The sequence below is a fragment of the Hyalella azteca genome, unplaced genomic scaffold, assembly GCF_000764305.2.
Source record: "Hyalella azteca isolate HAZT.00-mixed unplaced genomic scaffold, Hazt_2.0.2 contig3954, whole genome shotgun sequence".
NCBI classification, from domain to species: domain Eukaryota; kingdom Metazoa; phylum Arthropoda; class Malacostraca; order Amphipoda; family Hyalellidae; genus Hyalella; species Hyalella azteca.
In genome coordinates this window covers 65,315-89,894 of record NW_025934182.1, presented here as the reverse complement: position 1 = coordinate 89,894, position 24,580 = coordinate 65,315, and the positions used below count along the sequence as shown (strand labels likewise).

General features: G+C 43.3%; 1 protein-coding gene across 1 annotated transcript; it reads right to left on the bottom strand.

Annotated features, from left to right (window-relative positions):
• Positions 1-1,358: 1,358 nt before the first annotated feature.
• Positions 1,359-7,796, bottom strand: LOC125177666 (hemicentin-1-like). The gene is made up of 4 exons (XM_047879846.1): positions 7,532-7,796; positions 4,912-5,196; positions 2,960-3,247; positions 1,359-1,654 (listed from the first exon to the last, which is right to left on the bottom strand). The coding sequence occupies exons 1-4, from the start codon at positions 7,794-7,796 to the stop codon at positions 1,359-1,361; spliced, it is 1,134 nt and encodes a 377-aa protein (XP_047735802.1).
• Positions 7,797-24,580: the final 16,784 nt, after the last annotated feature.

Genomic DNA, 24,580 nt, shown 5'->3' with positions numbered 1-24,580 from the left:
CAGTTTTCAATAAATAACTTCCTCAACGTCGGATGGAAGCAACCACCAACAAATAAATCGACCGCGCACTTCACACTATCAACAAGCCATGATCGACTACCATTACGAATGAACATCATCATAGATGCACCGTTGACCAGTAAGAACCAAGTAGTGCAGTCGTGCACGGTACCAGAGCTGGCGTACCACCATCAACCATCAATCGACACAAGAACAATGACCTGGCACCTAGTACCACCTACAATGTCTAGTAAGTGGTACTAATGAAATTAGTAATGCCAAGTAGGTGGTACCGAAAATTCAGAGGAATGCCAAGTGTCACTCTGAATTTTTGGCGTTTCGGAAATAAATTACATAATGTCCATTGTTCTGGGAAGCGGAATTCCATTTAAGATAGGCGCTGAAAAAAATCTTATCCTAAGTAAGAGCTGTTTTCGTGAACATACTCCTAAGGGTTATCATTTGTCACCTACTTCAACGTATGAACTTAAGTTTGGTCCATACTACTAAGAGCTGCTTCTATGTCGGGAATTGATTTTAACTGATAGCCAATTCACGACACCTCAGCTAGAGTCTGATTTATGATTCTCTAACCGGAGCCTAAGGCGACTCTGAACTGTAGCCTAAATCTCTACAATAACCCCCCTAACTATATCACCTCCTAACTGTAGTCCAAATCTTCCCATCTAACGAAAGCCAATATGACCCCCTAATTTGAGCCTGAATACTTCTTTCTTAACGGAGGTTAATGTCACTTCTCAACTAAGCCTATATTGCATACCCTAACGAGAGCCCGAATCGAACTTTCCCTTAAACTGTGGGCTAGCGAGTACCCCTAAGGCTTGGTTCACACCACACTGCCGGGCACGTGTCAGGCATATGCCAGTCACGGTCCGTTCTCTGCCAGGTGCATTCACATGTTCAGTCCGGTCAGGGGCCGTCATCACAGTTTCTTTCGTATCACGTGCCATGCCAGTCACCGGTAACATTGCCAACTGGTATATTTGTTAAATCTGGTATGTTGAGATGCTGTCTTGTATGGATCTTTTTGATCTGGTAAACTTGTCAAAATCTGGTATGTTGGGCTGGCAGTCTGATATACTCAGCAAAAAAAAGTGTTGGCAACACAGCAGTCACGTTCCAAACAAAATGTCTTTTGGTTTGATCGTACCTGGACCTTGGCTGGCAGGGCAAGTGCCCTGCACGGCAGGTGTGAATGCCTCTATAGAAATGCATTAAAGAATATTGGACTGAACCGTGCTTGACTTGTGCCTGGCTCGTGCCCCGACAGTATGGTATGAACCAAGCCTAACATGTGCCTTCTGTTGCCCTTTAGCTTTAACCAGCTGGAGCAGACTTTAAGAAGCACCATTAACATGGAGTATGGCGTGGACGGCCATCTGCCCCGCGGGGTTGGAGGCCACGCAAGAATAGTTGCCCCGATGGTCACCCATCACCGGGTCGATGGTCAAGATAGACGTCTTCTTGCCCATCCCCGCGATCTCGACATGGTCAGAGCTGACGAGGGGGAGGCCGTTGAACAGCCACGATATCAACACTGGGTTGTCCCCTTTCTGGACAACGCAGTTGGTCTGTGCCAAGTCACCTTCCAGATACTCGAGGTTGAACCCAATGGGAGAAACCACCGGGGGTTCTGAAAGACATGTGGGTAAAATTGATTTTTATCCCCGAAAGATGCGGAAATGCGGTCCATTCTGACGAAAGTCGAGGTCGAGGCCAAGTTTTAGGCGATTTGAAGGCGGCAACTTCCGTATTAACGCAGGCTCGTCGTCGCAGAAACGAACGCGAAATGTGTTCATTGCAGGCGTATTGATGCAATGAAGGTGAAGTGTCTTGTAGCAGCTAACGGTAATGGTCACGTGGCAGGTTAAACTATAGGTCCTGCGGCTGGTTACAAGTGTTTGTAAAAACAATTAAAAAGAGACATGAAAAGTTTTGACAGTAAGGATCAACCTCAACCCTTCCAGGGGGGCCCATATACCTTTACTTGAAACCTTAAAGGGAAAAACTGATCCACCTTGGGGGCGTGGGGATTGACCGGAGAAATATACCGTACTGCAAGGGAAAAACTTTGAGAAGAAAATACCATGAATAGTTTCGGAAACTACGATTCGAATTGGTCAGGTATCAATCGGCATGTTTATATAGGACACAAAACATGCGGAAAATTCGAATGAAAATGTTTGACATCGCGTTAGCAAAAACACTAACAACGCGCTTAAGTAAGGAATGTAACAAAACTGATTTTAAGTAAACGTAAAAATAAATCATTTGTATTTCAATGGATTAAAGAATAAGACTCATAAAGGAGAAAAATAGGATCATTAACAGGCCGAAGATAAGCAAACACGCCAGAACCAACAGCCAAAGACGAGGACAACCACGAATTCACTAGGCAATCACCGGCTGCCCAAATATAATATTAAAACATTCATTAGTAAAAAATTCACCTCAAATATCTCTAACAACCCAATAATAGATAAGCTCTTTTCTGAGTTTCTATTCCATTCGAAATATTTTTCATTGCCGAGCTGTATTCCTTCCCATTACTCAACGACTAGTGGAAGAAACTACCGTACAATATGTGGAACATGCAATTCAAACCATTAAAAGCCATGCTAGACTACCATCACGAGTGAACAGAACCTAATGGGTACCATTAACTTGTACACATAAAATAACGGAATCTCACACGGTACCGGTGCCGGCACCACTGAAAACATTCACCAATTAATACCACCTACATCTACCATTCCCCACTAGTTCCAGAAGAACTACTACCTGCCAACTAATACCACCTAGCCCTATATATATAGTAAAGCCAAGTGCCACCCATTACCCACCACTACCCAGAAGCATCGGTACTTCCCAGTGCCACCACACATCACCACCCAGTACCACCAACAATAGCCCATCGTCTTCAAGTACCACAAAGTACCATTAACATAGAGCTGTTCATGCACGGCCATCGCCCCAGCGTGGTTGGCGGCCACGCAAGTATAGTTGCCCTGGTGGTGGCCCTTGACGGGGTCGATGGTCAGGATGGACGACCTTTGACCCATGGCCATGATTTGTACTTCGTCGCTAATAGTCACGGGCTGACCATTAAACAGCCATGATATCATAATGGGGTGGTCCCCCTTGTGGACCACGCAGTTACCCTGTGCCATGTCATCTTCCAGGTACTGGGGGAGGTTAAAGGCGATGGGGGAGACCACAGGGGGCTCTGCAAGGTAGGGGTGTCCAGTTAGTTACACTGGGGGATACGACCTCCTTAGGGAGACCACGATTCTGCAGAGATAGGGGTATCCAACCAGATGGAACCAGAGGGCAGAGGAGATATTACATCTCTTAGTAGACCATAATTGATTAATATGGTGCACATGCATGGGAGTGTGTCCAGATGGCTCCGGAAGGTAAGACTTTCTCATGAAGACGACAGGGGTTCCGCAACAAAGAGGGTAACAAACCAGATGTCACCTGAGGAGATATGACATCTCTAGGTAGGCCATGAGAATTCAAAAGGATGGATGTGTCCAGTTAGTTCTCCTGGGGAAATAAGACCTCCTTATGGAGGCCACATATGGGTAAGGTAAAAGGTTATGGGTTTAGACTTTATTTGGTACATAACCCAGCGCCAAATCCGATGGAAATACAAGCGAGACGATTGCGTAGGCCGTGAAAATCCGAAGACAGCGCAGTCCGTCAAAAGTTGTTCAGAATAACTTTTGGGACTGGTTTTCATTCAAATTAGATTTGTCGAAAACTTTAGAGTTGACTTGTTAACTTGACTAGGGCGAAGTTAAATTTCGAGGGTTGAAGTCGTCTTCCGTGGGTTAAGTTGACGTCAGTGGGTCAAGTTGACTTACGCGGGTTGAAGTTTACATCCTTGGATGTCGTAAGTTGAAATTGTATTCCATAATAATAATAAAATATTCCCAAAGTCAAAATCCCAAAAATTCAATTATGTACATGGAAGAATATATATTTAAAAATTCTGCACCGATAATGTTCTATTTTATAAATATATAATTTAAATAAAGTAACCTAACAACATTTATGATAATAGTAGGAATCAATTTAAAAGGTCGGCAGAAGCAAATTATAAGGTAAATACAGTAAATAGGGGCAGGTACTGAGGCTATTAAAATAAATTATACAAAGGGGGTCACCAAGTCAAGGAAGGTAAGCAACGAAGAGAAGTAACTGAGCAAAGAAGTTAAGTAATCAAATATGGCGATAAGCAACTAACTACTTTCGCATGTAGTAAAGAAATCAATAAACTGCCACACGTCTGCCACGTGTTACTAAGCCAAACGTAGAACAGAACCACAAGCCGCAACATGCGAATAGTTCCTGGCCTGGACTAGCCTAGCTCTACCTATAGCCTTACCTAACCTATGCTAGCTCAGCCTGATCAGGTCTCGTCTAGCATGAACTATCCTACCTCAACCTATAGCCGTACCTAACCTATGCTAGCTCAGCCTGACCGAGCCCCGCCAAACATGAACTAGTCTAGCTTAACGTGGCTACATTCCACTAATCTAACATAGTCCTGATTAAAAGCCTATGCTCACTGCGCTTTCCTAATATTAACTTAACCACTATTATGATCTCCTGGAAAACAATGGTCACTTTTCAACTACATTTGACGAGTTAGATAGGAGGGAATACCTATAAAAAGAGAAGCTCACCATAAACCAGCATGGGACGAAAAGTGCAACCGTACCATCACACAAACCACGAATTCCACTCAGCACAACTTACCATCTAGTACCATCAAGTGCCATCAACACCCATCTAGCGACAACAGGTGACCTACAGTGCCATCGAGTTCTATAAATTTACACCAACTAGTGCCAGGAGGAACGCCTCAGTTCCACCAAGTACCATTAACAAAGAGCTGCGCATGCACGGCCATCTCCCCGGCGGGGTTGGATGCCACGCAGGTATAGTTGCCCTGGTGGTGGCCCTTGACGGGGTCGATGGTCAGAATGGACGACCTGCCTACTTCCAGGACCTTGGTGTGGTCGGAGGGGGTTAAACGCTGGCCGTTGTACAACCAAGAAAGTATGAGGGGTTGGTCCCCCTTCTGGACCACGCAATTGGTTTGTGCCATGTCATCCTCGAGGTATTGGGGGAGGTTAAACCCGATAGGCGAGACCACGGGGGGCTCTGCGAGGTAAGGGGATGTCTAGTTATAGGTTTACCGTAATTGCACAGGGTTGCGAGAAAACGGACTTCATTTTAGATATTCTCCAAGAAAATGAGATGACAACAATCGGCGCAGGTCTTTTCCAAATTTCTCACCTATGATATACCAAAAGGAAAGTTTTCTTTAATTGGTTCCATAGTTAGATGAAGTTGAAATAAACAATTCGGTGGAAATAAACTGGTGCATGGTGATCTGATCGGTTGCCTCAAATGCACTTCCGCCAACCCCATGTCGATGTAGTCGCACAATTTATGCGCTGCATGTCAGTGCTAGAGAATTTTTCAGTTATCGCATTGAAAAAAATGTGTGTCTAATGACAGGTTTTAATAGAAAACAATCTCTCTATCAAAATAAATTGCGAAATACATAAGAATGAACTCTCCCAAAGAGCCATTCACCGAATGAAGGCCTGAAAACTTATTACACCCGATGCTCACATCTGAGGGGATTAGGGTTATAGCCCGATATGAGACACCGTGGAGGGTAGATCCGGTAAAGTGAGCTGGTGCCCATTTAATTCTCCTGGGGGACAAAACCTCCCTTAAAGGGGATTTCCTCAGTTTTGGCAAGTTAAGCCCCTATATTACTCTAACCGATGCCACCCGAGTGGCAGGTTATAAACATCAATGAATGAAAACCTTGAAAAGAGCCAGCGCGAGGTTTGAAAGAATTTGGGTTGAGGTTCTTTGAGGGTTTAGCGACAAATTGATTGTAGAAAAATTGACTTTTGAGAGGTAAATTTGAAATTGATACAAATTTGAAGAGTCTTATCACACCAAAAACTATAAAAATTTAAGGTGGCCTTACATTGTAAACTAAAAACGAAATAAGATTTACTAAATCTTAAAAATAAGTGTATTAATAAATTATTTATTATTTTTGTGCCAAATTAAGATCTATTTAGGGGTTAAAAATGGTCGAAATAAAGCAGGCATATCAATAAGGTTATCAATAATTATCAACGCGTCATCGCAGCGCCCTGAGAGAAAGACAACGCACTCAGTGCAATACGTGGGTCAGTACGACACACTTGCCTTCGTGTAATAAGTTACGATCTTTTGGCAATTCGTCCTGACTGATTTTCACTCCACAATTCACTTGTTTGGGTCAAACTTGAACGTCAGGAGCAATCGATACAGAAAAGTGAATCAGAACGACCCACTGATTGCGTGTCGCTATATAGACGAGAGCGAATGGGTCATCCTAATACAATCATGCATTTCTACAATGGGAGAAATAAGCTGGTCATTGTCCAAAAGGCAATGCACTTTTTGGCATTTGTGGGTCATCTTGATCCAGTTTAACTTGTATCGGTAGAAACGTGTCACTGGGACATGGCAACCAGTGGCACGCCTAACCCAGTTAGGTAATTTTTTCTGTAGATTACCCACTTGCAACAGGAAAATGTGTCAGAGTACAATTGCTGTGTCTTGAAGGGCGTTGGAGCTCTTGCTGTCGTTGTTGCCTCTATTGTCCTTTTCTAACGAAGAACACTTTCAAGGAAAACATAAGCTGAGAAATTACTCCAGTTTGTGGCGCTCAACATGTCATGTCTGTTCTTTCCCAGTGGGGCAAACGCCGCACTTTTGGTCAGGCTACCCAAAGAAAATTCGGGGACCGCCTAGCGTTCGGCCGAATAGTCGCTAAACTCGTCGCAAATTTATTTTGGGTATGCTTGGCCACCCGATCTGTTTCTGAAATTCTGACCAAAATCTCCATTCTGACTTTGTAGTCACCTGAGAGTATGAGAGGGTTGGCCGAGCCAAGTCATACCGAGCTAGCAAGCTGTCATTCAAAACCAGAGCCGGAGCGGACATAAAGCTGCTGATTTACATACATGCTCCCCGAGTCCCAGGCGGAACCTGCTGCAAAATCGGGCCCGCATCTAAATGGAGAAGTGGAGGAAAGCAGAGCAATGTCTAGCCTAACCTAAACTATAGTAGCTCAACTTGACCTTCCCCCTCATTGCCTTAAATAACCTGTTCAGGTTAACCTTTACTATCCTAGCATAGCCTAACCTACCCTCTCCCAGTCTAATATAATTAACCTTGCTCTAGCCTAACTTACTGCAATCAAAATCCATGTAACCAATTCAAGCCTTACCTAGAATACACCACCACCGAAAGACAAACCCTTCCACCCATTAACTATAAGACCCTAAATCAGCACAACCTGTCGTATAACAAGCCAGTAACACCACCAACAACCGACACCTTCAAGTATCATCAAATGCTACCAGGTGCCCTACATGCCATCAAGTACTGCCACTTTACACCACCCAGTACCACAAAGTACCATTAACAAAGAGCTGCGCATGCACGGCCATCTCCCCAGCGGGGTTGGCCGCCACGCAGGTGTAGTTGCCCTGGTGGTGGCCCTTGACAGGGTCGATGGTCAGGATGGACGACCTGCCTACTTCCAAGACCTTAGTGTGGTCGGAAGGGGTGAGGGGCTGGCCGTTGTACAACCAGGACAGTAGGAGAGGAGAGTCCCCCTTCTGGACCACGCAATTAATCTGCGCCATTTCACCCTCGAGGTGACGGTCAGAGTTGAAACTCATCGGGAACAAAACTGGAACCTCTGCAACGGGGGTTGAGGGAGACCGACGTGTCAAATGTTTGCGAGGGTAGCTGAGGATAGAGCGAGGGTAGGTAAGAGTAGGCAGTAGAGAGACGGTAGTTGAGTGTAGGTGAGAGTAGAACGAAGGAAATTGCGAGCAGAACGTATGTAGGTTGATGAGAGTAGAGCCAGGGAGAGAAGAAACATTGGACGCGATGTTTCTTCCTCATGAAACTACACTTTAAACATGAGTTGGCTGACTCATGCATCAGGGGGCATCGTAATCACTTTACTCATTTTTGGTGTCAGTTCAATGAACACTTTCCGTCCAAACCCATCCGCTGACTTATTATTGTCTCTGACCCTTCCATAGTCTCTGACAGCCCCTATAAGGAGCTTGGTACGAACGTACCCTGATGACGTGCCTCGCGTGCCTTAACGACCCCTAAGACGCTTGGTACGACCTACCCTGATGACGTACCTCATTCATCACGTTAGAACTTTACTTATCCGTCCAGTGCATACTACCCAATCATGGGTATTAGCTGATGTCTGGAGATACTACACCCTGCGTCATTAAGAATAATTTATACTTAACACGCATATCTTCAATGTGTTGAGCATATTATGAAATATTAACAAACTATATAATTTTTAATCAAAGCATCAATAATTATTAATTTAACCAATACATGAGATTCCTTAAGACTTAGAATAACACAAGCACCACAAGAGCCTGGCGGCAAATTAAAGGCGAAATATCAGCGGCGACCGTCCATACCACGCCCATCATTCAGTACACATATAAATATTTATAGGAGTTCCTGTAGGAAACAATAGCAAAACTGTAAAATATTTTGCAAAAATGTTAATACAAGATAAATACAATGCAGTTTATTTCCGCATGAATTACATACAAATGAAGGTGCATCTCTACAATACTCAATTAATGTCTAGTCGAGACGATAAATTCTAGTCTCTAGTCTCAATTAAAAAATACTTAATCTAGCAAAATAGGAAATTAAAAAGTGCATTAAGGGGTAAATTTTCCATTTTATAAATCAAAAAGTTTACAGAAGATCACCTATGAAGACGCCGTTTATTGCAAGCATTTTAGAAACTAAATTAAGGTGCAGGTTAGTTTGGAACACATGAGTGAAAAGAGACTACGAGAAGCCGAATACCTTGCACAAACAAATACACATAAAAGATGACAAAAGCGAGACAAAATTAGGAGAAAAATCGCAAAAAACATGTTCAAATAACATAAAACTACCATATCACAAAAAAATAAACCTTTCAATTTCCGAGCCGTGACAGAACCAGTAAATCAATAACAATCGAACCAACAACTCAATAGCGATCGAACCAACAACTCAAAAACAATCGAACCAACAATTCAATAACAATCGAACCAACAATTCAATAACAATCAAACCAACAACTCAATAAGAATCGAACCAACTCAATTACAATTGAACCAACAACACGACTCTATCAGGACTGACATATATTCTTGAACGTCAATGGAGCATAGAAAAACACCCAGTTGTGCGGCAATAAGCAGATGTCGAAGCAAAATAACGGCACAACATTCAACGGAGTCACGCCTAATCACTGGCGAACTAAAATAACGGCAAATGTTCCAGAAACAATGCGGGTGCCCTGCCTAGTAACGGCCAATTATGCCCCGACCTGCCCTTTAACGGCTATCGAAGCCCCGCCCTCTCAGCAGTAACGGCTTCTGGGGCCCCGCCACGCCTAGTAACGGCAATCGAGGCCCCGCCCAGCCTAGTAACGGCAAACGAGGCCCCGCCCAGCCTACTAAGACAAAAAAGCCCCCCTTCGCCAAGTAACGGCTAACAAAGCCCCGCCGCGCCTAGTGACGGCCAACAAAGCCCCGCCCCTCCTAGTGACAGCCAACAAAGCCCCGCCCCACCTAGTGACAGACAACAAAGCCCCGCCTCACCTAGTGACAGCCAACAAAGCCCCGCCCAACCTAGTGACAGCCAACAAAGCCCCGCCCTCGCAGTAAGGCCATCATCCGCCCCCACCATGGACAGTTAGGGACGCCACATGACGACTCTCTCCGGCAGGGTTGGACGCGACGCAGGTGTAGTTGCCAGAGTGACCGTGGGTGGCGCTTTCGATGGTGAGAATATTAGACCGCGCCCCTAGCTTGGTGGTGGACACCCCCATGGTGTGGGACACCTCCTTGCCGTGGAACTGCCAGCGAATGGTGAGGGGCGTGTCTCCGTCAGGCACGTAGCAGCCAACCTGCACGTCCTTCCCCGCCAGAACCACCGCGTCAAAGTCGAAGGGACGGATCCGAGGGGGTTCTGGGATGCGGGTAACGAGTTATACGCGTAGGAAGCGGGTATAACTCATCCGATGCAAAGGGAGTACTCGCTAGTACAAGAGGCTAAAGAGTACAACCTTTCTGATGTCCGTAGGCACTAGCTTGTACGAGAGAGTTAACAGGGTACAAAACCGACGTTCGCGGTTACCCAGTACGAGAGGGTACAAGTAACCACCTTGCAGATGCGCGCGGATACAAGCATTAAAAGTCGATTGAGTATACAACCCTGCCAACGGATTCAGTCGATTTTACTGCCCAGTCTTTTCACCCCCTTGATTTCTTACACAGGGTGAAAAATCCCGTTCGAGTAGAGAGTACGATCCTCCAATCATGCGAGGTTTATCCTTGCTCTGTGCGAACGATGGCGAAGGTTCTGGGCCCTCTCCAAAAACGACTGACCACGACACGGTAATATAAGTAATAGTTGTAATCGTGATAGTTTATTGATTAATACAGCTAAAAGTTTGGCGATGAAGTGGGCATATTCTTAAATATTCGTAGAATGAAATAATGGAAGTTGTGAGTGTAACACCGGAAGCTGCGAGCCCACAACGGAATCTATAAGCGCGACATGGTAAGCTGCAAGTGCAAGCTTCAATGGAAGCTTGCACCTCATTCGCTGACCAGACTTCTGGATGGTGTGATAAAATCTGGTCTGGATGGTGTGATAAAACGTCTAGGCAAGCGAAAAAATGTAGACAAGGTTGGAATGTTTGAAGTTAAAAGCTGGAGAAGAAACAAAATTAATAAGCGATAAGCGAAATGAAATTCAGAGTATACAAGTAGATACATTTCATTTAATACGAAAAAATGTACAATTTCTTGAACAAATTTAATTTATAAAACATCTTGATAAACCTGACCGACGGAATACGACAGAAAAAAATCCGACCGACGAAATACGACAGAAAAAAATCTGACCGACGGAATACGACAGAAAGAATCTGACCATTGGAATACAACAGAAAAAATATGATCGATGGAATAAGAAAAAAATAATGTCGACGAAAAACGAAGCAAATATTCAGTAGTTCAGAGGCGCACTGTTGTCCTGCTAGCGGTCTATTATGCCCGATAGCGGATTGATCTAATTGGCAATACTAACGGCTGTCATAAATTAACCCATTAAACCAAAAAATCGGGTACCGTTTAGGCTTCTGGGCCTATACTTTCAAAAAAGTTAAGAGATCGTAAGTTCATCAGCCAATCATTGACGGCCTATCGAGCTAAATCCACCAATCGTAGACAAGAAAATAGAGCGTAAGTACTTACGTTCACTTAGCGAGTTTTGAAAGTGTGGCCCCTGCTCGGGAATCGCAAGACTTAGCTTAGAGTTATTTTGGGTCTGCTTGGCCACTCTATCAAGTCAGCTTCTGATCAAAATCTCCTTACTAACTTTATGTATAGTTAGGACAGTATAGTGTCAGTTTTTCGCATTAAATACACTGTTATTTATAGTCGCCTATAACAGTGTGACAAAATTTGGCCCGGCCGAATCATGTCGAGCTTTCAAACTGCCCAGAGGCTGGACTTCAAGCCCGGCCGCAGCGGACATTAGCGACTGCCTTACGTGCTCCCCGAGTCCTGGGCGGCGCCTGGTGCAGAGTCGGGCCGCATCCGGACATTGTTATTGTACACAACAACTGATAACCCACTACCTCCAATTATATTCAACTACCAACCTGCCGACCTTACCACTGTCCTACAACTGATATCTAACCTACCCTCCACCTTATAAACTCGCTACTCTCCTACAGATAATTCGCTACCCTCCAAACTAATAACCCACTACCTTTCAGCTGATAACCCACTACCCTACGACTGACAATCAACCAAAGGACATACGGAGTAGATAAATTGGCGACGAGGTAGAATTCCCCTGGAAATTCACTCGGCATTTGACTCCCACTGAGCGTAAAAGTTTATCAATTAGCCTTCAGTACTCCTAAGTATCCAAGTGTTCAGCACGCACGGTAACTGTGCCCAAGTATCCCTCAGTATCTTCACCATGCACGGTAAGAGTGGCCGAGTATCGCTGGCTGCCAGCAGCGTTGGTAGCGTCACAAGTGTACTCCCCGGAGTGTCCGTGGGTGACCGAAGTGATACTCAAGATACTCGAGCGGGCCCCCACCTTCATGGTATTGACCCCCATGACATGGGCGACCTCCTTGCCGTGGAAGTACCAACGCAGGGTGAGTGGCAGGTCCCCCTGCGCCGCGTTGCAGAAAAGCTGCACGTCTTGGCCCGAGAACGTCTTGCCCGGGAACTCAAACGGCAGAATAACGGGCGGTTCTGCCGTTTATAATAACACGAGAGAAAATAATATAGTAAAAATGTCGTTTTCACCTTCCTATGTCATCGCCGCTCTTTCGCAAACGTTTCTTTATCGTCCTCTGCTCTAGCGCGGAAATGAGGAGTACTGAACGCGGTAAAATTCGAAACGATAGCAGTTAAATAGGTCTTGGATTCGGTAGATATATCACTGTAGCGCAGCAGTAGCGGCACCGTAATTAATTAGAGGAGCGAGTCGTGGGTTCGAGCCTAGGAAACTTCAATTCATTTCTCAGTGTCGCTGATTGGCGGCGCATGGTAGCTGTCGAATGTGGTGCTTCAGCATGGTTACGGGGGGTATCCAAAACTAACCTAGTACCGTTACCTGTAGTCACAAGCCTGCAATGCACGAAGGCTGTTAAAAAAAACCCTTTACAGACGGTTTATAACGGCCTCAATGCGCAGTGGCTGAAAATGTTTAAATAAAATATTAACATGCAAAAACTTTTTAGATACAATAAAGCTAAGAAAATCAATAAAATAAAAACATGCAGGATATTGAAATTTAAATCAAAAATATTTAAAATAATGATTTACACACAGCAACGGGAAAAGCTTAAACCATAGAACACAATAAAACACGATTAAGTTGTTTGCCGTTTTGCTTTCATTCACAAAATGTACAAAACCCATATATACTCAACTCATTTCGGTTTAAAGATCCTACAAAGACTTTCGGTGCAAGAAGCTGCAGTTCTCAATGTAGAACCTCTACATACCGGACTCTACTTATGGTAAAACTACACGTAATATCAGACCGACCATACTATCATAACAGAAACCTTCACTATAAGTCTAGACATCAGACAGTATCGGGCAACTTTGCTAAGACACCAACAGAAAAAGGAAACCTTCTTTAGGACACCATGGAAGGAACCTTTGTTTAGGACATCAGTAGGCAACGGAAATTCAACCTAAGAAACCATCAAGTAACGGAAACTCTCTTAGGATACCAACAAGCTACGGAAACTCTCCTAGGATACCACCAAGTTACGGGAACTCTACCTAGGTTACCATCGTACAAGGGAAACTCCTCACAAGATACCTAGAGATACTGCAACTGCCCAGGATCCTGAGGGTACTGATACGTTATAGGAGACCTTCAGCTAGTACCAAGATGTCATGGTACTGCGAGTATCACCATTAACGTCCAAGGTCCTGGTTATATTGGTTGTCCCCGCGGGGTTGGACGCCAGGCAGGAATAAGTCCCCCGGTGCTCCGCACCAACGCTGTTCACACTCAAGATCGACGTCCTCTCGCTGATCCGCTGGGTGAAGATCCCACTCGAGGGGGAGATCTTTTCCCCGTGTGCGGTCCACTTGATTTCAAGGGGCGAGTCCCCGTCCCCCACCGTGCATGTCACCTGCACGAAGCTCCCCGCGTGGATGTGGTCCTCGAACGCGAATGGGATGATCCGAGGCGGAACTACGGGGTGCGTCAGATAAACTCAAATTTTGAGGAGTAAAAAACAATTATAGATGCCGTTTTACTTAAATTATTTTCCTCTTGCAGGCGACCTCATTTATTTTTTCTTGCAGTTTTAACATAACCCGATAAGAAGAAGTCTCCTGGCGAGCCGAGCCAGTTCATTCCATTGCCAAAGTTTGCATCAACGGCGAACCCGTGGCGCTCTTCCGTCCACTGCCAGATCGTAACTGTCAGTAGCGGGAACAAAAATTGGATACCTACTATCCCGTACGAGTCCCCTTCCAGCTCCATAAATTCACTTCTTTCCGGTTGATTTTATACAAAGGTATACATCCAGTTTTTTCAGGAAGTACACAGTCTGAAAAGGTAGTCCACCTAATTTTCCAGGGAGTGCACAACCAATCTGTAAAATGTACTCCACCTAATTTTACAGGGGATGAATAACCAGTCTGGAAAAGGTAGTCCAAATAATTTTACTGGGGTACACAATCAGTCTGGAAAAAGTAGTCCACCTAATTTTCCAGAGGGTACACAACCAGTCAGAAAAGGCAGCCGGCCTAATTTTCAAGGGAGTACACAACCAGTCTGAAAAGGTAGTCCACCGTATTGGGGAGGAAAGTTCGCGACTGGTTTAAGTCTCGTTCGCTAAAGAGCGCAACCATCGAAGGTCACACAGGATCGGTATTGGGCATGATTATTATTGACAATTTAGGATTGTTGAATACCAATTTGTCATTTATTAGCCTCCATCAGCGAATATGAACCATCCAAGATGACGAACATGAACCATCCCTTATTTTAATCGAAGTATCCTTAAATGGCGTTGGATATAACCGAAATTTTTAGGTTTTGTAACCTCTCAGCGAGGTGGCCGAGTGCTGAACGAACACCGAGATAGAGAAGGTCAGAAGGTTGCAGGGTTAGAAACCCAGCAAGCTGTGAATATTCTGGGATATCTGAAATTGATGTCAGTTGCAATCAACACGGACACCTTTATTGCTATCAATATTGCTTCTGCAATTGTTTTTGCTATAGCTATTGCTACAACTTTTAGAATCTAGGAACTTAAGACAAAATATCTCACAGATCTTTCTGAGCCGTATAAATATACATGTAATACATACAAGGACTGAATTGATACTTTGAAAATAGACATCCACATAGTATCATAGCTGGACGATGTAATACTTGTGTAATAACAAATACAATCGTACAAAATAAAAGATCTACAGTAAAATAGAGTAACGTAAACGAAACGCTCAAATGAAATAAAAATATGGCGTAAAATCAACCATGCATACATAAAAAATAGTACATTACAGTTTAATGAGAGAAATACAAAAAATTAATAAATAAATTAAATATATTTACAGACTTATGCTCATTGATCACTGAACAACGATTCTCGGTGCAAAGAAAGCATTGAGATAACAAAAAACTACCATTGAGAATTCAATAATTGAACACACGACCACGTCTTATCGAAAGAAGTTGACACCAACAAATTTCCAACAACTGGGAAACGATGACCACAAAATAATCCGTTTAGTTGTCATCCCCTTCAAATATGCACAACGTTGAAAAATCCGACAACCTAAGGCATCACCTATGTTGGGAAACTTCATTTCATTTCCTATGGCATGAACTATGTTGGGGATTTCATTTCCTAAGGTACCAACTATGTTGGGGATCTATATTTCTTAAGGTAACCTATGTTGGGATCTTCATTGCTAAGGTAACTCATGTTGGGAATCTTCATTTTCTGAGGCATCAACTATGTTGGGGAACTTCATTTCCCAAGGTATCACTGATGTTGGAAAACTTCAAATCTTAAAGCATCAACTATCTTAGTCCTCCAGAATCCCCCAAAAATATCCCTGTGATATACTTATATTCGCCACGTAGTTCCCAACATTTGCAAAAAAATCACCGTCAACCCAGAGCACTTGGGTGAAGTTAGACGTCCCCGCGGGGTTAGAGGCGTGGCATGTATATGTTCCTCGGTGTTCGGATCCCACGCTGTTCACACTCAAGATCGACGTCCTCTCACTGATTCTTTGGGTGAAGATCCCACTCGAGGGGGAGATCTCATCCCCGTGTAGGGTCCACCGTATTTCTATGGGGGAGTCCCCTTCACGCACCGAACAAATCACCTGCACCAGACTCCCCGCAGGGATGTGCTTCTCGAAGTAGAACGGCATGATCTTGGGGGTGACTAGAACAAAGGGAGACTTTTACATCACCCTCATCCTTACTTTGGATTGAGTAGAAACACAGGGAGACTATTACCTCATCATCCTTTTTCCCTACGTGGCAGTGAGTGAATGTAGAACAGAGGTGGACATTTCCTTACCATCATACCTACGGCTTGACTAGTAGAGAGGGAAACTATTCTCTCACACTCATTTCTACTCCTCCTACGTTCAACTCGCCCATTTTTCCACCTCCCCAGTCTTTCTTCAAACATGGGACATTTTCACCCTATCAAAATAGGGGAACCGTCTAGGCTTCGGCCGAATAGTCGCTTAACACATCGCAAATTTATTTTTGGACCGCTTGGCCACCCGATCGAAATCAGTTTCTGGTCAGAATCTCCTTGACAACTTTATGGTCGCCTGCGAGTATAAGGGAAGCTGAACCGAGTCATATGTAACTTGCAAGCTGCCCAGAGGCTGCAACTCATGCCGGGCCGAAACGGACATTAGCGGCTGATGTACGCGCTGCCAGAGTTCTAGGCGGTATCTATTTCAGAGTGGGGCCGACATTAAAATCTCGGTAGGGCAGAGCCAAGAAGGTCGTGTTCAGTGTTATGTTTTCCCTCAACAAGCCGTTCTTGACAAATGAGATACCACAAAAGTCGCGATCCGAGATTTGCACAAACGGGTGCAATTAATCCTTCGGGCGTTTCTCCAGCGACGCATTTAGGAACTTTTGTACTAATTATATACAATGAATCAACATTTTGGTGACTATAATAATTAAATATATGCATATACGTTAATAATATTATATATATTGATTATTATAGTAATTGCTGCTCCTGGCGAATTGAATACCAAATTCTGCACTGCAGGACATGGCAGTGATGAGGCGGCGGCTGATGAAACAGACATGGCTAATGTGGCTCATAAATACATTACAATGGCTAAATGTTAATCTAGTTACCATCTAGTTATGCAAGTCCACTCAAGTGCTACAATATTATGCAAACAAAATAACGATTAACCAAATAATAATGAAATAATAAATTAACAGGAAGAACCTACGGCGGGGCACCAGCGTGGCCTGGGACTGCAACGTTCAGAGCTACTCAATTGTAACTACGTTCTATAGTACTATAACCTCATGTGCACATAAGAATTTATATGCGTATAAGAGATGTGTGTACACATGAGCTACACATTCATGTACACAACATTACAATAATCCAACAATACAATGCACAAATATACATAATTGTGACTAGACAGATAAATGAAGGAGTGAATTATGGAGAAAATCTTATGAGAGACATCCACTACAAACCCTTTCCAAAGTCCAAAATAAATCAACTGAAAAATTTTTGGTTTAAATAAAAAATCGACAACCAGGCTGAATAGAACTCAATAGAAAATTCACTGAAAATGTGAGTAAGAATAAAGATAGAAATCTACCAAAAATACAGCATGAAAGACAATTCTGCCAAAAGAACAGCATGAAAATTTAAGGAAATTCTGCCAAAAATTTATGAAACAAATCAAGGGAAACGACCCAAAATTTAAGGTGGAAATATAGGGAATATCCACCCAAAATTCACAATGACAATTTCAGGGAAATTCAAGGCCAATTCACAATCGAGAAACTCAACTCGAGTTTCAACTCGGAAATCGAGAGAAACTCAACCGAAAATTGCCGACCAGGTTACAATCACCTCACCACTGATCTAGGGACGAAAAAGACCAGCAGCTCAACCCGGAGTTGCCCGGGATGGAAAAACCCTTTACCCAGAATCCAGTCATTTGTATGAGTAGAGTAACAGAGAAGGACCCTTTCAGGTCACATTTGGTGGAAAAGAAGGGTTCATTCAGCCCAACTTTACCGGAAGAGGAAAGCCTTTCAACTCAAATTTAGTGTAAGAGAAAAGCCCATTCAACCCAGACTCAATGAAAAAGAAGGGCCTTATCAAACCACACTTTGCCCTGAACTTTAATTCAAGCCCTGTTGTTTCATTAGAAGAAATTTTGAATGATTGTTTCTGAGTCTATCGCTCCTCGTCAAATCTAAAAATCATGTCCCGACCCTTTGATCCAACAAACCACACTCTTTACAATCTCTCATCTGAGTACAAACTGTAATTCCTCATAATCCCTCACTACTTTACGGTGTCTTATAAATGCGATATACGACCCATTGAATTATATCTCGGTAACCACCCCCAGGGTTTGGGGGTCTTTGAGGGTCTGGGGTATCGCAAATCCCCGTCACAATTCAGCATCGTCACTCATGGTCACCATTAACGGCAAGGGTCTGGGTGAAGTTGGTGGTCCCCGCGGGGTTGGACGCCAGGCAGGAATAAGTCCCCCGGTGCTCCGCCCCCACGCTGTTCACACTCAAAATCGACGTCCTCTCGCTGATCCGCTGGGTGAAGATCCCACTCGAGGGGGAGATCTTCTCCCCGTGTGCTGTCCACCCGATCTCGATGGGGGAATCCCCTTCGCTGATGGTGCAGATCAGCTGCACGAAAGTCCCCGCGCGGATGTTGCGCTCGAAGCTGAAGGGGATGATCCGCGGAGGGACTGGTGGGAAGGGCAGGTTCACGGTGGGGTGAGTAGAACTAAGGACCATACCTAGACTGGGGGCCGGAGCTACTATCCGGTCGATCCTCGGCTAGCTAAGGGCTGGTCTTTCGATGGTAACCGGGTTATTATTGGCTGGTTACGGCACCGTTTCTGACCCGTTAACCGGATGGTTCTTGGCTAGGTACGACATCGTCCGTTGCCAGTACAGCGAAAGAGCGGTCCATACGTTTCCGAACTTCCTTAATTTTGTCCAGTAAATTTCCTACCAAGCAACGCGGTACAACCAACTTTCCTGCATTTAATCTTTAGGACCTTCAATTTCCGAAGTGGAAACTTCTAGCGAGCTTAAATTCTTCAACATGTACTTTGTAAACATTAATAAATTATGTGCACATAAATATATAATTGGAATAGAGGGATAAATTTATAACAAAGCAAGTTAATTTAGTTATAAGATAATTAGTGATATTTATTTAAAGTTAATAATAACATAAATTAATGAAAATAAAAGTATCTTATTATTAATCAGCAGTTATACATTTGTCGAATTTTCAAATTATTTTTTTCAGGACGTAAGTAGAAAAAGTACATAAAATAAGGAGGTTGAATTTAACCACAAACGATCAATAAGGAATTCGACCTTCACTTTCTTTTCAAACAAGAAAACACTTGAACACAGGCAATATTTAAACATTTTAATACTTGTGTAACTTTAAAACTGTAGCACAACAATCAACCCAGCCAACAAAATTCAAGAATATCAGCAATAAATACAACACGAGAAAATCTTTTTTACTTCAAAAAGTGAATCAACAGACATGAATCCCAACACAAATGTAATGGACACAGCAAAAAAAGTTTTCCAATTTGTTTTCAACCATATAGCGTTTCTTACGCCTTTAAACAAAGGAAACTGCGAATCGATTTCAGGTTCTGTTTCATAGGATCAGAAGCTGGGGCGACTTTATATCAGAAGCTAAGGCGGCTCTGAATCAGAAGCTGGGGCGGCTCTGAATCAGAAGCTGGGACGGCTCTAAATTTGTTTAAACCAAGTTCTTCGACAGAAAGCATAGAATTTTATAGATAAGGGAAATTGTGAAGAAATGAATCCTAATTTGTTGTGAACAACAAGGTACCAACCACCCACCAAGCATTCATCAAAAATATACTACAATTAACTAAACCTATAGCACTAATCTACTCTATAAAATAATTAGTCATCTACTCTATACTAACAACTGACGCAGCAATTCGAAACTAAACTACCTGGAGGCCATGACTACGCTGCTGTCCCGATTCACAGCCCATTTCAACCGACTCTCAACATACGTGACGTGTTGACCAACATTCACAACAATAACCAGTTTACCGATTTCCACCTACACACAAATCTAAAGTACAAACTAATACTACCAACAGTACCCAACCCACAAGACGGACGAGTAATCTATAGTCGTTTACTTGCGGAAGATATACTTTTCATGTTATTACCATGTATCGGAGGGAGGAATTGACATAAAATCACCATTGGCCTCGAGGGGGAATCAACATAAAATCACCATGGACATAAAGAGGGCTGTCGAGGTAAGCCTCCCCGTAGGGGTTGGTTGCTTTGCACCCGTACACCCCACTATGGTCAGCCCCAACGCTCGTCAGCAGCAGCACCGACAGCTTCGACTGTATCGTGTTGATTACGAAGGAGGGTGACGATTCTAAGGGCTCGTTGTCCTTGAACCACTGCAGGGTCAAGGGGTCGTCGCCCTTAGTGACAGCGCACGACACCTGCAGCAGCTGACCCTCTTGTACCTCCGAGGGGAACGCGAACGGCAGGATTTCCGGTGTAACTAAGAGTGAAGGCAAGTTTCGGGGATAACTATTGGTGTCATAGGGGAAGACCAGCCTTATGAACGCCACTAACCCACCCCCAACCAAAACACATCCAATCAACGTACGTCCAACCCAATTTTTGACGACTGTCTAAAACTCCAGTAAGCTTTTCACTCACACCATCACCGATCAGATCCACAATAATATAAAAATAGCTCAAGACTATGTCTGGAACGTCCATCACTCCACCAATTGCCACCTGCCCATAGATGGCAGATATTGGACGCGGGACCTCTACGGGTACAACTGCCCTACAACTGCCGACGTCGCGTGTGTTGGTCCTTTCAACAGTTGTACTGGCAGAGCATACTAAAGTTATGACAAAATAGCATGTTTTTCTTGTTGTTAAACAAATAATACTAATCAGCATCAACAAAATAGAAAATAATAACAAAATGGCAGGGTTTTGCAGCCGTACTTAAAACACGGGTGGAAGTATTAAAGTTTAGTTAAGTGCAGGAATGTCGATGCAGGGAAATGCAGTAAAATAAAAGGTATCTAATGCTTTTAAAAAAAGGGTTCAAAATGCAATTTATGCAAGGAAGGGTGGTGCAGGAATAGGAAACTATGCATTGAAGATGGAGAAATGGAAATGCCTACAAATGGTGGAGAACGATATGAATTTGGTTGCGGAATGTGAGGGGTGAAACTGAGCATGTTACCCTGAAAGTGTTAGTGTTGGGGCAGATGCGAGTCGAACATTAGTCAACATCGGTGCTTGTGACGACACTAAAGTGATGACCACCTTGCACCAACAGATGGGTGGTGAAGTTGTCACTAGCGATGCTGTTACTTGCGAGACAGGTGTAGTACCCCTTGTGCTCGGGTACCACGCTGGATATCAGTAATACGCTCAACTTTGGCGAGAGGAGGTGGATTGATATTCCTGTTTCGGCATCCGAATCCAAGAGGACACCGAAACGTGTATTGATTCCTACCGGGTGGTGGACATGGGCATTGGATACCGGATGTTGCTTGGAGGTGGTAATGGATCCTGGTTGGAGGTTGGGGGACGGAATAGGTCCCAAGAGGTGTTTAGAGGACGAACTTGGTTCCACTAAGAGATTTTGAGAAGTAACAGATCCCGAATGGTGACGTAGCATTCCTATCTGGTGGTCAGTCATAGTACCGGGGCCAGGAGGTGTTTCTATTTGGTGATGTCGGACTGTACTCTCACCGAAGTGCATTTCGCCATTATTGGGTTGCCTTTCTTCAGGGTTGTGGGACATCTCACCATTAATACGTGGCAAACCATCAACAGTACGAAACGTTCCTCCATTCTTGCGAGGCACCTCAAGAAGGCTGGGCGTGAGTTGAGAAGGTACTGTAATGTTTCCACGAAGTTTACTTACTTTATTGTAGTGTCTTGTTTTCCTTTGAATTGGGTATTCTTCAAAATTGACTTCGTTGCTTTTCACGTGACCTTTCGACAGTCTTTTACGCCTGGCAAAGTTTGGTCTGCCAGGACCATCCGAAAGGGTTGTTGAAGTCCGAGAATGTCTACCCAATGCGTTGGAGTATTGAAGTGATTGCAAAACTTCCTTGATGACTCTATTGTCGGTAATAGGGTAGTTATCGACAAGTTCGCCATCGAGTTTCACCTCAGAAAATGCGTTAGCAGCAAGTTCATCACTACCTTGGTTCACGCCAGAAACTTCCATCCCGACTCGATTCTCACCAGAAGGATGGTTCTCAACGAGTCCTCCATTTTTCTTTTCCTCCAGACTTCCATCTACACCAGTTACTGCACCTAGAGTCCCATGAGAACTTGGTGGCGGCGTGTCAACCAGTGGAGTGTTGGAGAACGGACCGTCGCTTTGAAAATACTCTTGGTGAGTGGATTGGTTTGGTGCCGAATTTTGGTCGAGTACAGAATTTTGGTTGAGTACAGAATGTTGGTTAAGCACAGTTTCTGGGTTGAAAAGAATGTGTTTTTTGTTAGGGTGTTGGTAGGACTTGTACCAGGCTATGGTGACGGGGTTGTCCCCACTAGTGATCAGGCAGGTAAGCTGCACCAAGGCCCCCTCCTCCGCCACCTCCACCACTGAGGAGGGTCTGATGCGGGGGCCCACTGGTTATGGCAAACCAGCACAACGGAGGATAACCGGAGAATAATGAGTAAAGTACACTCAGATAAATCAAAGAGATATTGTCCAAATAGCAATACAATTTTGCCCGTATGTAGGTTATCTTGACCTGGACCTATACTTTCAAAAAAGTTAAGAGATCGTAAGTTCATCAGCCAATCATTGACGGCCTTTCGAGCAAAATCCACCAATCACAGACGAGAAAATAGGGCGTAAGTACTTACGTTCACTTAGCGAGTTTTGAAAGTACGGCCCCTTGTTTGGTCCAGAAAAAGGACGTAGTAGTCGGCAGTAGTACACACGTACACGAGGCAAATATGTGCGTCACTATTTGGATAATAATACCCAGCAATTTTTCTGACTGCAATGAAACAAGTAAATGACAGCATATGAAACAAGTAAATATTACAATGAGGATGAAGCGAAGAAATAGTCAAAAATATTAATAAAATAAATCTGAATGATTTAGTGAACGATAAGAGTGATGAATGAATAGTGAATAGATGAGTGAAGCATGCATGAGAACCGCAACAGACGTTCACACTTGAGACAAAAATTAGTTTATTAATAATTGTTAAATATTACATAATATTTTAAGGAATAATATTTAGAATAATATCAATAATTAAATATTGATTAATTCAGGAGCATTTATAGTTTCATGATTATAATCAGGAGTGATGATTAATCGAGTTAAATGCTTACACCAATTATCTGCATTGTTAAATTATATATTTTTATGTATGTATTTAAATGAACATTAAGTCTTTTTTATGTCAGGAAGCCATATTTATTTATGACTGGTATTAATGATAAGGTTCTACTGACGACAGCCATTTTTAAGCACCAAATTTGCAGGATGCCTATTATACGCGCATAAAACGCCTATGAATCACGCATAAAACGCCTATAAATCGCCTATAATACGCGCATGAAGCGCCTTCAATACGCGCATGTAACGCTTAAAATAAGCGCATAAAACTCCTATAATACGCGCATAAAACTACTATAATACGCGCATAACGCGAGTCTCGTGGGTTGAAATATCAACTTACACGTGGCGCTTGAATCTCGTGGGTTGAAATATCAACTTACACGGGGAGCTTGAATCTCGTGGGTTGAAATATCAACTTACACGGGGAGCTTGAATCTCGTGGGTTGAAATATCAACACACACGTGGCGCTTGAATCTCGTGGGTTGAAATCAACTCACACGTGGCGCTTGAATCTCGTGGGTTGAAATCAACAAAAATCAACCAGAACAAACGACCGATGGAAACAACGAAAATTCACCCCCTTTCCCCCCCATTGGGGAAAGGGGGGGTTTCAACCCCCAACTCCCTAACCCCCGAAGAGCAATATATATAACATGCCATTAAAATAAAAAGGACACGTGCACCGCAACTGAAAAATTTTAATTAAATAATAAAATTTCGATAACGTATCAAAAAATTATTAATTATAAATAAATTTTTCATCAAAATTCATAGGGAATTTTTTATTTTATAAAGAAACGTAAATTTTGTTCGCATGCGGGACGAAATTTAAAATATTTTGAAAAAAAACTGAAAAAACTTAAATTTAAATAATGTTTAAAAAGAGCGGCAAATTCTAGCGCGACGTAATACACAACATGATGTGTAGTATACACATGTGCAGAATTATTGATGGTACACATGTGTAGAATTATTGGTAGCACACATGTGTAGAATTATTGATAGTACACATGTGTAGCTTTACATGTATTAAACCTGTGTAGCTTCATGTGTAGTACACCTGTGTAGATTTATGTTTAGTACACATGTGTAGATTTATTGATAGTACACATGTGTAGAAGGCACACAGCTGTGTTGAACCATGTATAACTTACCGTGCGTTGAACTCTCGAGTTGAACAAGTTGAAGTTGAAGATGA

Coding starts and splice junctions, on each gene's coding strand:
- LOC125177666 (XM_047879846.1), bottom strand. CDS start 7,796: ATGAGTTTCAACTCTGACCGTCACCTCGAGGGTGAAATGGCGCAGATT. Junction 5,197..7,531: donor TGCGCAGCTCTTTGTTAATG/GTACTTTGTGGT, acceptor CTTACCTCGCAG/AGCCCCCCGTGGTCTCGCCT. Junction 3,248..4,911: donor TGCGCAGCTCTTTGTTAATG/GTACTTGGTGGA, acceptor CCTACCTTGCAG/AGCCCCCTGTGGTCTCCCCC.